Raw genomic sequence first — 12849 nt, 5'->3', positions numbered from 1 at the left:
GCCCTTCTGGGGTCTGAGGACACGTGTGGAAGGAAGGAGCTGGGATGCAGCCAGGGGCTGGAAGCGAGCACAGTTCCCATGGTCAACTGTCTGGCTCCCAGAGGTGCTTGCTTGTTGCCTGCGTTGTTGCAAGAGCACAGTATGGGGGAGAGGGAAGAAGGGGGGGTCCAGGAGGAATTAAAGAGGATCTTTACAAGGTGAAGCCCAGACTCTGCAAAGCTGTCTGACTCCTTTCCCTGCATCTGCCTCGTGGCACTAACCATGTGTTTGGTCCCCAGTTCCTGCCCAGCCGGCTGACTTCCAGGCAGAAGCAGAGTCTGATACCCGCATCCTGTTGACGTGGCTGCCCGCCTCACAGGAACGCATTACCAAATACGAGCTGCTGTACTGGGAAGGGGAGGATGGCACTCAGGTGAGGACCCTGCCTCTGTGTCGGCAGCACTTGGAGCCGGACATTGCAATTCAGCAGCTTGGGAGGGGTGTCTGCTTGAGCTGGGGTGGCAATGGGATGTTTCTTCTCCATGTTTCTTTGTCTCATGGGTGCGTGATAGGAGTATGGCAATCTCTGTCTGCCTTCTGTGTAAGTGGCCTCAGCAGACCTTGCTGATGCCCAGCAAAGTAGCTAGTGACTGGTTTGGGACTAGAGAGGCTCCAGAATACTGGGACGCCATCCCTGAGGCATCCCTACTGCTGGTGCCTTTAGACAGTTACGCAGGCCAGTAGGGCTTCCAGATGAGTCGGAAACGACCTTTAAAATGTACCTGCAGCTCCAGGACTGGTTACTCTAAAGGAACAGATTGAGGGTGGCCTATAGAGAGCCCTTCCACGTTTACTGTCAGGTCCCTAAAAGAAGTCCAGCTCTAAATAAACCCAAAGTAGTCCTGGCAGCAGAGCAGCACAGTGAGAACTGTGCCATGGCAGCATCACAGTGTCCCCTGGTCCTCTCCTCCTTCTGTGTTTATGGTGGCTTAAGAACCGCCAGAAATAAGTGCCCTCCAGGTGAAAAGGCAGCAAAACAAGTCCTTTACCAGCACTGGTTAAGTGCGTTAGAGATCTGGACTGCTCCAGGGCAAGGGCTTTACTCTGTTTCACAGGCAGGCACTGTGTGTTGGGAGGAGACAAATTTATGTGTCCTGAGCCCCTTGTCTGAACTGTGTAGCTAGACCCAGCGTTCCCACAGAGCTCTCAGGCAGTGAGTGCAGTCTGGACACCAGGCAGTGTAACCTGGCTGTCAGAGAGGTCTGCTTGCTTGCAGAGTCCTTGTACCTCACCCAGGAAGCTCCGTGCCTTGGAGTCCTGCAGGACTGCAGCAGGTTTGGCAGCATGGCTGTGACTTTCTATGGGGCCGGAATGAGTGATGGGCCTGCCTATTCTCTTAGCATTGGGAGCTGAGCACCAGCTTTTCTGTGTTCTCCAACTACACCAAATAATCTGTGTTTCCCTTTATTTGCCAGCAAAAGGTGGAGTTTGACCCAACCTCCTCGTATGCTGTGGAAGGTCTCAAACCAGACACGCTGTATAAGTTCCGTCTGGGTGCCCGCTCAGAGCTGGGTGTAGGAGTCTACACCCCCACGATCGAAGCCAGAACGGCCCAATCCAGTAAGTTTCTGACTGTCTGCACTACTGAAGACAAAGCAAAAGTAGTCCAGTTTCCATCGCCTGGGCACGGAGTAGCTCGGTGCCTCTGCCCTTGTGGATCTGCGGGGATGCCGGCATGCAATTTCCTAAAGGGTGTAATGGGGAAAGTCAGCTGGGGGTTTGGATCAGGGCTCTTTGGCAGAGGGGGTGTGCCCAAGTGGTAAGTTCTTTCTTTGTGTCCCTTTGATCATGCTGTCTTTCCTTAAGGACAGATTCATAAAAACTGATGGAGGAGTGAAACAGGCTGGGAAATTGCTTTGGAAAGATTGAGTTGAGTGGGCTTGTGCGTCTCTATGAATTCACTCCCATGCAGACAAGCTGTCTGGGCAGGCAGCATATGGGTGTTTGGCTCTAAATGTGATTGTCACCCCTTCACTCCCCGTTCCAGCTGCCTTTGCTTCTGCAGGGGTCCTTAACTGGTCCATACGCTTGACTGCAAGGTGAGGCATCCTTTAAGGCCAGATGCTCCTGTGGCTGTCAGGCAGCTGGAGGAGTCAGTTTGGGAAAGTGACTGTTTGCCTGGGTTGCGTGAGCAAGTGAGGCTGCTGCTTCTGGGACCAGAACAAGCTGCACAGCAGAGTTAATAGAGAGGCTGGATAATGAGGTGACCCAGGCAATATCACTTTCATCCTCACTCTGCCCCATGTGATCACAGAGCAGGAGTTCGCATTGCTCTGACTGGCAGCTCAAAGTGCTGCGCATAAGCAGATTAGGGCTATCAAAGGGCCCTGCGATAAGCTCGTTTTCACTAACGATTTTTGGGCTTGCCATTATGCAAAGAGCATTAAAAGGGGGAAAAAAGACATTTCTGTTAGCGCCGTCTGTCTGGGATTTACTAGCTATGTGGGGTGAGCAGTTGGCAAAGGCAGCCAGCCTTCCCTGCAGGGAGGGCACCAGCGTGCACAGCCGCTGAGAGCCTGAGATGGCCATTAGAAAGGGAGCTCAGGCAGGGGAGAGCAGCTCTGCTCACTATTGGAACGACCTTCTCTTTGAGAAAAACTCAGCTTCATTAACATATCAGTCACAAGAATTCCTCCACCTCGTGAAGTGAGCTAGTGGTGTCTTAGTGCTGTACGGTAGACAGGTATGAAAATGGAGAGAGGTTCGGATCATGCAGTTATAAATATCTGAACACTGAGAACAAGTTCTGAGTGTGGGGATTTGTATACCTATTTCATATAGCTTTGGTATTGATAGGCAAAGGTTGAAGTAACTCTCCTGCTGCTTAAATTAATTCTATCAGTGGATGCTCTTATCCTGAACACACTTCATCAGAGACAGCTCCATGCATAAATGAGTCCTCCAAAGTCTCAAAACAGTCCAAGTAAGAGAAGCCTTTGCTTCGTGGACTCTTCGAGGCAGATGCCTTCCCATGACCTACTCCACATGCTGTCTGCTCACAAGGGAGCTCATACCAGTCTATTTTTAAGGTTGTCGCTTCACTGGCCAGTGGAGCAGTAGCTGACTGGTTCTGGCATCTGTTCAGTATGATATGTACATGAGTTGGAAGAGATTTGGCCAAAAGCCACAGGAATACCTTGTTTTGACCAGTGAAACCCTCCTTACATCGAGGGATCTAAGAGTTCTTTGATTTATACGAGGAGTGGCTGGGTCTTGGTTCACAGGCCCCTGCCTGAGAAGGTTTCTGATGGCTCTCTATTCTATAAGAAAAGTCCTCGGCAGTTACTGCTGGGCTGTTCAGTGAGGGTGACAAACCACTGGCTGAACTGTCCCAAGGCAGAGTGGATTCTTGGGTACAGGGGGTCTCAAAGTCAAGTAGGTCTTTCAGAAAGCTCTGCTTTAGCTCGGCAGAAGTTGTGTGCACAATGCACAACTTCCAGGCAGAAATTCTTTGGTCTGCACTTTGCAACACCTCACATTCCTCACATTAGATGGTTGGATCTCTCGCCTTAGAATTTGCTGATCTAGAAAGAGTGTTGCTGCCAGCTTCAAATTTGTCTCCTTCCTGCACTCTTCCATCTGGTTGCCCTAAGAAGGGCTGTTAGATCTTGGAGGTTGACATGTTCAGGTGGGACACAAACTGCAGGAGCAGTCAGACTCCTGCTTTCCAAAGAGCCTGTCTTCAGGCTCTATTCCTGGCCCTGACAAAGCAGTCAAGGGTAAAGTGGGAGGCATATCATCAGTAATGAGTCACTGATGGGCTGGAGAAGGACGACTGTATTGCTGCTGCTGGGCTTTTGTTGTGGCATCCCTGCTCAGGAGTGGTAGGGATGCTTGTCTGGGAAGCCCAGAGGGATGCAGTACCCCTTTGCACCCTTCCAGCAGCACAGCTCGGACCCCATCTCCTGAGAAGACAGCTGCCTTCTGGGCTGTCTTTCCAGCTAAGCTGCTTGCTTAGTTGCTGGGCACCCTGCAAAAAGTACAAGCAATACTGCTTTGAGGGCCTGAGGAGCACGGGGGAGTTTTCCAGGAGTCTGCAGTGCCTCAGGCAAGCAGTATGATGCAGGAGAGGAGCGTCAGCTCAGTGCCCATCAGGCCTCAGCTTTAAAATGGTGTTCTCACTTGAAATACGAAGGTGGGTCTGGAGGCTGCCTTTTCCCTAGCTTAAGGAGTAGGTGGGCTGGATGGGTGCACAGGGCTGTGGTGGGCCGGCGGCGGAGGCCGGTGTGAGTAGCCTGGAGGCAGCAGAGATTTGCACAGTGTGAGTGTGGTTACATCTGCGTGTATGGGTGCATGCTGGCCACCAAATCTGCTCTTTGCTGGCCCCAGGAGGGACGCTTCCACTCCTTGTGCATTTTAAGTTGATCCTGCTCATGTTACCAAGTTTTATTTTGCTTTCTTTAAGTGTTAATCTGAGTTTTTGCCTTGCACATCATGTGTGTGACTCTTACCCAGTCAACAGCCAATGTTTGACCTACCCACACTGTGAGCCAAAGCTGCCTTTGGAGAAGGAGCTCACTGCTGCATCCCAAGGGATGCTGTGGAGGCCAAAGCCAGAGCAAGTCTCTTCTGTGAAGGGCTTCTTTACAGACAGTGGCAAAGAAAAGAATTGCCAAACTGCTTATGTCTCACCTGTCCCCTCTGAGGGATGCTACCAGGCACCGTGTCTACCTTATGCCCTCCCTGAATTCACTCTCGGTGTTGCTTTGGTGCTATATCTCCCTGCTCTCTTCCCTGCCACTTCTCTGCTGATTACCCAGAAGAGTCTGAGGATTCATTTTCTACGCCTGCTCCCTTCCAGTATACCAGGTGGCAGGGTCGATTCCACTCTGCCTCCCTCACGTAGGCAACTGCTTCCACACATTGCTTTGACTTCTCGTTCCACCAGTGTAGCTCCCATAGCAGAAGCCTGACTCTGCTAAGGCATCATCTCTTCCAGTTCCATTACTGCCCACTTTCCCTCTGTCTTTCCTCTCCCCAGGCACCCCAGCCCAGATATCGGGGTGGGCCCTGCTCCCTGAGCGCAGAAATGGACACTAAGAGTTACATACACCCTTCAACAGCCTCTGCAAGCAAGTGGGCCTTGTTCCTGGCAAGCGGAGGTCAGCGGTGGCATTGGGAGGTCCTCCTGTCCCCAGCTTTCCCAAACGTTCTCCCACTGCCAGCCTGTGCCCAACAAAGCCAAGGCACAATTGTTGAGTACTTTAATAATCTGAGGTCCCTGCTGCCACCTGGAGCAATGCAGGCTGTGTTTGCGCAGGCGGTGAGCAGGCAGGCTTGTCCCTGTGCCCCAGGAAGGCTGGCTCTGGTGCACTGATGGCTTCAAGGACTGCAGCATGGGGAAGGGCACCAGTCTTTTTTCAGGCGTTTCTAGGTTTCTGGGTGCAGTGAAGAATGAAAGCAGACTTTCACCCACCATGGCAAAGCAAGATACCTTGTACTCCGTTACTGCTTGGCCAGAGAGCTTCCTAGCCTTAGAGCAACTGTGTGCGCTTTTTCGGTGATGGTGCCCTGCCCTCTCTGTTCAGGGCTCTTGCCTTCTGTGCAAGCACCCAGGGATGCCCCCATCTCCCTTGTGCCTTCCCCAACCAGGTGGGCTCCCTTCCTTCTGCAGGCTGCCACAGGCATGAGAAACACCAGAGTGCAGCTCCCTTTCCTTTTGTGCGTGCCCTGCCAGCAGCAAGGCATGGCCTGGGCAGCACAAGCAGCTCTGCAGGGTGGCTGTGCAGTTGTGTTAATAGAGCAGGGTATGTCTGCCGCACCCCTGGGCAGTGAGGCCATGTGAGAAGGGGCTCCTGCTGCCATCAGAGGGCTCCCATGCAGCTGGGGCCCTGGACACAGCAGAGCGTCTCTAGCACACTTGGCCTGGTTCATTCCCTTCTCCAGCCTTGCAGAACTGCTGTGCTGTCGCAAGGCTGCCACAGCCCTCGGTCATCTCTCCTTTCCCAGTCCCTCTTCCCCCCCAGGTTTGTTCCATTGCTCTTTCCCAGCAGTGCTGTGTGGAGGGGGCTGCTCCTCATCGCGATGAGAAGCGTCCGCCACTGAGATCCCATTCCTCCCGCTGTGTTTGGTTAACGTTGTTGGGGCTTAGAAGTTAACGCAAACTGCAGGTGAGGTTTTTTTTGCCTGGGAGAAGACAAGACCTGCCTCCCTCCCCTGTACAGCTCCATAGGCCGGGAACCTGCTGAGGCAGGTGACCAGTTTGGCAGGCGTGAAGCAGTCAGGCCCAGATACTAGGCACACGCGCAAAGCAGCACAACCATGTTATCGCCTGTTTCCGCACGGTGCTTGGCTCCCACGTGGGTCAGGGTGCTGCTCACAGCTGATGGTCGTGATTTCAAACCCTGCCTGGAGGCACTCCAGCCAACCTCAGTCACCTGCTTTCCCTGCCCTCTGTTGTTTGCTCCACTTGTCTAGGAGCAGGTTTTTGCAAGCCTTCATACAATCTGGCGTGTGAGCTTCCCCTTCTGCCACTCTTGCTTTCTGTAGCTTGCTACCTCTTCTGGTTTCCATCTGCTTCAGATCTTCACTGAAAGCATCTTTCTTCTCCCCACCAGTCTCTCTCTCTCTCACTCCCCCCTTCCCTTAGTGCCATTTGTTGTGTTTGGTAAAATGAGCGTCCAGAAGAGGTGTTCTGTGATGCAGAACAGCAGTTCTGTCTCCATGCTGTTCATCAGGCTTTCAAATACAAATTGCCCCTAGTGCCATCTTTGATGATCTGTGAGGAAGGCAGGCAGTTGTCCATGAGGCTGCTGGCTGAATTTCCAGATGTATGTTCAGTGCTCAGTTGGCTGGGTAAAAGTTCCCTGTGCATTTTGGTTTGTCCTTCCACTCATTTCCCTTCATCTCCCCACTTCATTTATTTATCCCCAGCCCCCTCCGCCCCACCCCAAGAAGTCGAGTGTGTAAGCACCAGCTCCACTACCATCCGGGTAAGTTGGGTGCCACCGCCTGCCCAGAGCCGCAATGGGGTCATCACCCAGTACTCCATTGCGTACCAGGCAGTGGAAGGAGATGACAACACCAAGCATGTGGTGGATGGCATTGGACGGGAGCACTCCAGCTGGGAGATCAAGGACCTGGAGAAATGGACCGAGTACAAGGTGTGGGTAAGGGCTCACACCGATGTGGGGCCAGGACCGGAGAGCATCCCTGTGCACGTGCGCACTGACGAGGATGGTAGGTGTTACTGAACAGCTCCTTCAGCTGCTGCCTGGGGGTAACCAGGACTCTCGTAGCTGAGTTGCTGGGAAAGGGGGGGAAAGGAGTGGGAATATTGGCCTGGGAATGCTTTTCAAGCAGGACTGGAGGCTGTCGGGAGCAGTGCTTTGGTCAGCTGCTCCAGGGAGTGGGTCTCCACAGTTGCCTTGGAATGTGGTAGGGGAATTGCTCTGTTGTCCCTTGCTCAGTTACGATGGTTGCCACCAGGCTGTGGGTCATATGTCCCAGCGTGATCCCACAAGGGTCCTGTGTGTGCTAGCAGTGCTTCCTGCACACATGAGGAGGCATTACACTGCTTTGCCTTTTGCCTTTCTGGTGTTTGGAGGTGGTGGTTTCCATTTTACTGAATGTAACCTGAGTTCTCCCAGCCAAAGGCTTCTCTCACATTGTGTGATCAGGGCTTAAAGTTTACTTGTTGACCTGAAATCCAGCAAACTGAAGAGAGGAAAAGAAATCCATTTGAAACTTGTAGATATCACAGGAAAGCTGCTTCCTGCCCCAGCTTCCAGGCAAGCCACAGCTTATATAAATCTGCTCTTCCACTCAAGAGTCAGAATATCGCATGTACAGAACACTTTACTGGATACGACAGCTTTAAAGAGAAATTGCTTTGTATTAGCAGGGCTGTCAGTTATGTCATCATGACTTAAGCCATTTCCTTTGAAAGTGCCAGAGCTCAGGGTGACAGTAGGAGCTTCCATGGTTTCATGCTGACCCCAGAAGCTGCAGATTTAATGGGAGAAGAAAGAGATGCAACGTCCAGGCAAAGAAAGGATGATCTCTGCATTGCCCAGTCAGCATAACAAATTGAAACCAGGCATGTTACAGTTTCCCTAAATGGGCTGCCACTGTCCCCCACGTCTTCATGGCTCTGGAAGTGGCGTCTGGGAATGCTCACTGACTGCATTCCTGGGCTGGCACACACGTCTGTGTGTGTCCTGCTGCTAGTATTGTTTGCTTCAGTTCTCTTTCAGCAGAGTTGTAGCCCAGGGGAAGCTGCTACCCCAGAAATGTCACAACAAGCTGTCTCAGTTTTCAGGCACTGTGGTTGGACATTCCAGCTCAGCTGTCAGGAGTGATTTCATACCTCTCCGACGTGCTGATGCTCGCTAGATACCCGTGATGAAGGAATGAGAAACGCTAAACTGTGATCCGAAAACAAACTGAACTTTCCCTGTTTGGGTCTCAGATGCAGCACATACTTCCTGTTATGGGGTAGGATAGTGTTCCTCAAAACACTGTGGTCTGTTCACGTTCACATCTTTTCATGTCCTCACAACGTCACCATATCATGTCCTGCCAAGGCCTCCCGCCTTCTCGTGCCAGCAGAGGTTGACACACGGCTTCTGTCTGGTTCTCAGGGAGGATCTTGTTTTTCACTTGGACTCCCAACTGTGTGTGTGGGCAGGTGTCTTGCTAGGGCAGGAGAGCCCTGTGGCTTGTGCAAGGTCACTGCACTAAGTGAATTGTGGATTACAGCGTAGGTTGCTCCAGCCAGAAAGTGGTAACTATTCAAGTGCAGCCCCCTCCATTCCCATACCTTGAGCTGGTCTCATGGTGCTAAAATGCTCCGTTCCTCCTTTCTCTATTTTATTTAATTATCTACAATTAAGAAGGACATCTGGGGAAAATAATGAATTGCCCTGCGGCTGAAAAACTGTGCTTACCTGCTGGGTAGCTGTTTCTTCCCATCTAGTTGGTTGAAATAGCAATACTCATTATGTCTGCATGTCAGCTGTCCGTCCCTAATTATCTAATAGTGATTATTTCTTGCTGTGTTGAGAATTGGGGCGTACGGGGTTCCACACCCCTAGATTTTCCCAGGCAGTGGAGGGTGGAAGGGGTCCTGCAGTAGAGGTGCTAGGATGGAGCCCAGGTCCTTCACTTGGGTACCAGGCACTCGCGCAGCAGTGGTATCCTCGGCAGGGAGCGCACACCGCTGCTCCCAGCTGCCTCAGCCAGAAGGAGCTTTCCAGGAGTGACGGAGAGGCTAATTTTTTAGCATTGACATTTTTGTCACAGTCAATGCAAGAGCAAAAAGTAATAAGGAGGTAATTTTTCCAAATGGTAAATAGGGTATAAATACATTTTTAAACGAGCCTCACCTTGCAAGAAAATTGATATTTTCTGGGCAGTGTAATTTTTCATTTTATTATCAAAAAGCATTCAGCTAGCCGTGCATGAAATACAGTCCCCAGAGCTGTCACAATCCCCATGGGCCCCTTTATCTGGCTGAGTTCAGTGACTGCTGTCTCTGAGCTCTGGGTTATTGTTTTAGGATGGTGCTTTTTCCCCTCATTAACCTCTTCTGTCACAGGGGAAGAGCACGGGTGCACTCTGGCTGGTGGCAGGTACCAGGGCTCCCCGCAAGGCAGGCTCAGCACCCAGTCACGCTACCTGGGATTGTTGGACTGTGTTTAGATGTACGTAGAGGGATCTGAGAGGAAGTGTTGTGTCAGGCAGGATGCAAAGAAGGCTTCAAAACCCCTGCCTCTGCTACAGGGCACCCTGAGCTGCAGGTGGTTACCATATTCTTTATGTTCTGCTACATTCTTGTATTATTCGTTGCTCCCCTGTTGCTGGAGACAGCTGAGGGATGGATGGACCTTGGGTCTGATCCAGCACAGTGGCTTTTATAAGGGGTGCTCCTGCATATCACAGTCGTGCTCTTTCCTACTGAGAGTAGCAGAAGTGCTTGGATGCTGGGAAGGAGTCAGGGATACAGTCACGCTGGAAAACTGCAGTATGACCTTCTGGGCAGGTACAGAGAGCTTGTGCTAGCAGGGCCATCCTTGCAAAGAGGTAGAGGGAAGGTAGCAAAGGAGTGAGAAGTAGCTGATAGCGGTTGTGTGATACCTGCTAACTGTCCATCCTGTGTGTTTTGCAGTGCCCAGTGCCCCACCGCGAAAGGTGGAGGTAGAGTCTGTGAATTCCACTGCCATCCGGGTGAGCTGGAAGCTGCCCATCTCCAACAAGCAGCACGGGCAGATCCGCGGGTACCAGGTTACGTATGTGAAGCTAGAAAACAACGAGCCCCGTGGGCAGCCAGTGATCAAGGACGTCATGCTGTCGGAAGCACAGGTACGGTGTGGGGACCACGGGCTGGTGGGCATGGCACCTTCCCTCTCCACAGGGGACCAGACTGGCTGGATCCAGATATTTCTTGGCCTCCTCTTGCAGCTCCAGAGTGTGGGACTCAGCCCTGCCTGAGCAAGGCGAACAGTTTATCCCTAAACTGTGGCTTAAAAACGGGTAAAAAGTTTAATCAGGAAAGGATTGCTATAGGAAAGATGATGTGTTGGACAATGCTCCTCTCTTACCCCGTCTCTGACATGTACCTCTCTCTGCCTGCCACATCCCGTGCATATTCCAGCTGGAGCAAATTGTGCTTTGCCAGTCAGGTTATAAACTGTCAAGACAGTTTTAAATAAGCCTAGAGTGTGCTTCTTTCGTGCTGCTGCCTGTGTTCAGGGTGAAGCTTCTCTCCCAGTAGAGCCCACCGGCATGCTGCCTGCTTACGAGTGCAGGAGTGGCTCTGCCCCGCTGGGTGGGCGCAGTGTGCCAGGCAGGGCAGTCCTCCCCTGGCTCGGCAAAGCCGCCTTTCCCTCCTGCTTTGGCAAGGCAGGGACTTAACCTTGCATTGCCTCTTGAAACCAAACTGTAGGTGAAGCCAACCGCGTCTGGGAAAGGCTCGGGGGGCGGGGGGGGCAGAATGTGTGAGGTGCAGGCCCACATCGCCTGTAAATGACTTTGCCCTCTGCGATCCCCATACAACAGTCTGCTCACGTTTGTGCGATCTCCTGGATACCTCCCCAGCTGTGAGCCGAGGCCCTGTTCCCACACAGCGCTCCAGGCACGGTTATGCACTCTGCTCAGCCCAGGAATGCGTAGGTGCCTCTTTCCCAGGGTCCAGGGAAGTTTTTGGTGCCCTGTCTCTGATGAAATACAGCTCTTCTTTGGAGCAAGGGTCCTTCATCCTGGATGACCCATGCTGTTCTCAACAAAGATAATCGTATAAATGAAGTACAGGATCTGCTGCTGTTGGAAGCAACGAGTAATCGATTCAGAGCTGGCTTGCTTGAATGATGCCCAATATAAATACTGGAGAGCTGCAACGATTAATTGATCCGTCTCCTGAACGCAGCTGTGAATCATTTATACGTTTGTCAGTGGGGAGTGCAGTGCACAGAGGCGGCTCTACTCCCCATTCATATGCTGAAGGAGAAAACTCAGTAATAATGTGGAAGGGAAAAACTTTAAAGAGAGAAAATGCTTTGAGGGTCCTTGCAGTGTTGTCTGGGGCACATCTCTCTTTATGTTTCAGATGTTGCTTTATTTTAATGGTTAGAAAAGCTGCTTACTGCCCTTTACTTATTCCAGGAGGATATAATCTTCTGTGTTGTTTGAACAATTGATGCTGTGTTGTTCAGCTGGAGTTTGGAGTTAATGTGTTGGTCCCAAGCGTAGGTGGGCGAAGTTGGCAATGCTGTTCTTGTTGGTGTTTTCAAATATTTGATGCTTGCCCAGCCAGTTCTGCTTTCACTCCCTACTTATGCATTTCAGAGAGAGAAACCCCATGCTAATGTGCAGGGATGAGGATGCCAGAGCCAGAAACTTTCCAAGGAGTTCTGGATTTTGCATTATTTTGAATGTGTGCATCAAGAACGCAAGCTGCTTGAAGTTTCCTGGCCTGTCAGACCACTTACCAGTCTTTCCTATTTGGTGAATTTATGTGGGAAAGTTCTTGATGGCTGTGATATTTTTTTTCTGATGTGTGTGGTGCTGAACTCATCCACTGTAATTTTTGGATGGAAGTGAAGGCTATAAGATAGTTGCAGAAAAGTGACTACTATGAAGGAGTCATGTTGCTGTTGGGATAGACTAATGATGACCCTACAGGGAAGAGATTTCACTGACTTGGCAGAGGAGATCTGTATTTCCCAAAAGAGTGAGAAGCCAGGCATGACCTGTGTCTGTGATGAAATACATCTGCTCCAGAAGCTGAAGAACCCTGTAAGAGCTGCCATCTTTCAGTACAGCAGTGCATGTGTTTGCAAACAGCCAAATCCAACTTTAATGAGTAGTCTTGGAAGAGTTATTTTCTATGGAAAAAAACAAAAAGATTCACTTGAACACCTGTCCCTGAAGGTCACAGGGTGAAGATGGCCAGAATATAGCCTCAGTTCAGTACTCATAAACATTCATAAACATTTATACCAGTGCACAAGGAGGCAATTAAGCTGGTTGAAAATACGGAGTCAGAGAAGAAATTCTCTGGACATCCAGGCAGAGCCCCTCCTCCTGCCTAGCCAGGCTGCTGATTTTGAGTAGGTATGTACCACATAATCTGCTTCCTGCAGACGGTATGAAGACACTGGTATTAAAGCTGACTCATGACTTTTCCTGATTGAAGATGAGAAATACAGGGAGAGTAAACGAAGATGAAAGGAAAAAGGAAAAGGAACGGAGATGTTAGCTATGCAGATAATACAGATTCTGAGTTTTCAAAACCATTTGGGCGGAAAGGACGAAAACATCAGCGGAGAAGTGGGGGCCCTGGTGCTGGAGAGATCACATTTTATTTTACAG

The 12849-nt window shown here is 51.0% G+C and overlaps 1 protein-coding gene across 14 annotated transcripts in view; it reads left to right on the top strand.

Annotated features, from left to right (window-relative positions):
* PTPRF (protein tyrosine phosphatase receptor type F) overlaps window positions 1-12849 on the top strand; it is a 391478-nt gene that overhangs the window by 317936 nt on the left and 60693 nt on the right. For 9 of the 14 annotated variants that reach the window (XM_075424689.1, XM_075424687.1, XM_075424688.1 and 6 more), the window contains 4 exons: window positions 279-412; window positions 1455-1599; window positions 6913-7218; window positions 10148-10341. In XM_075424689.1, coding sequence (XP_075280804.1) covers window positions 279-412; window positions 1455-1599; window positions 6913-7218; window positions 10148-10341 — 779 coding nt within the window. The remainder of the gene's footprint in view (window positions 1-278; window positions 413-1454; window positions 1600-6912; window positions 7219-10147; window positions 10342-12849) is intronic. The other 5 variants (XM_075424695.1, XM_075424691.1, XM_075424694.1 and 2 more) reach the window with 1 other exon arrangement.

Source organism: Opisthocomus hoazin, chromosome 6 (genome assembly GCF_030867145.1).
Source record: "Opisthocomus hoazin isolate bOpiHoa1 chromosome 6, bOpiHoa1.hap1, whole genome shotgun sequence".
In the NCBI taxonomy this organism is placed as follows: Eukaryota; Metazoa; Chordata; class Aves; order Opisthocomiformes; family Opisthocomidae; genus Opisthocomus; species Opisthocomus hoazin.
This window is presented reverse-complemented; position numbering and strand designations above follow the sequence as displayed.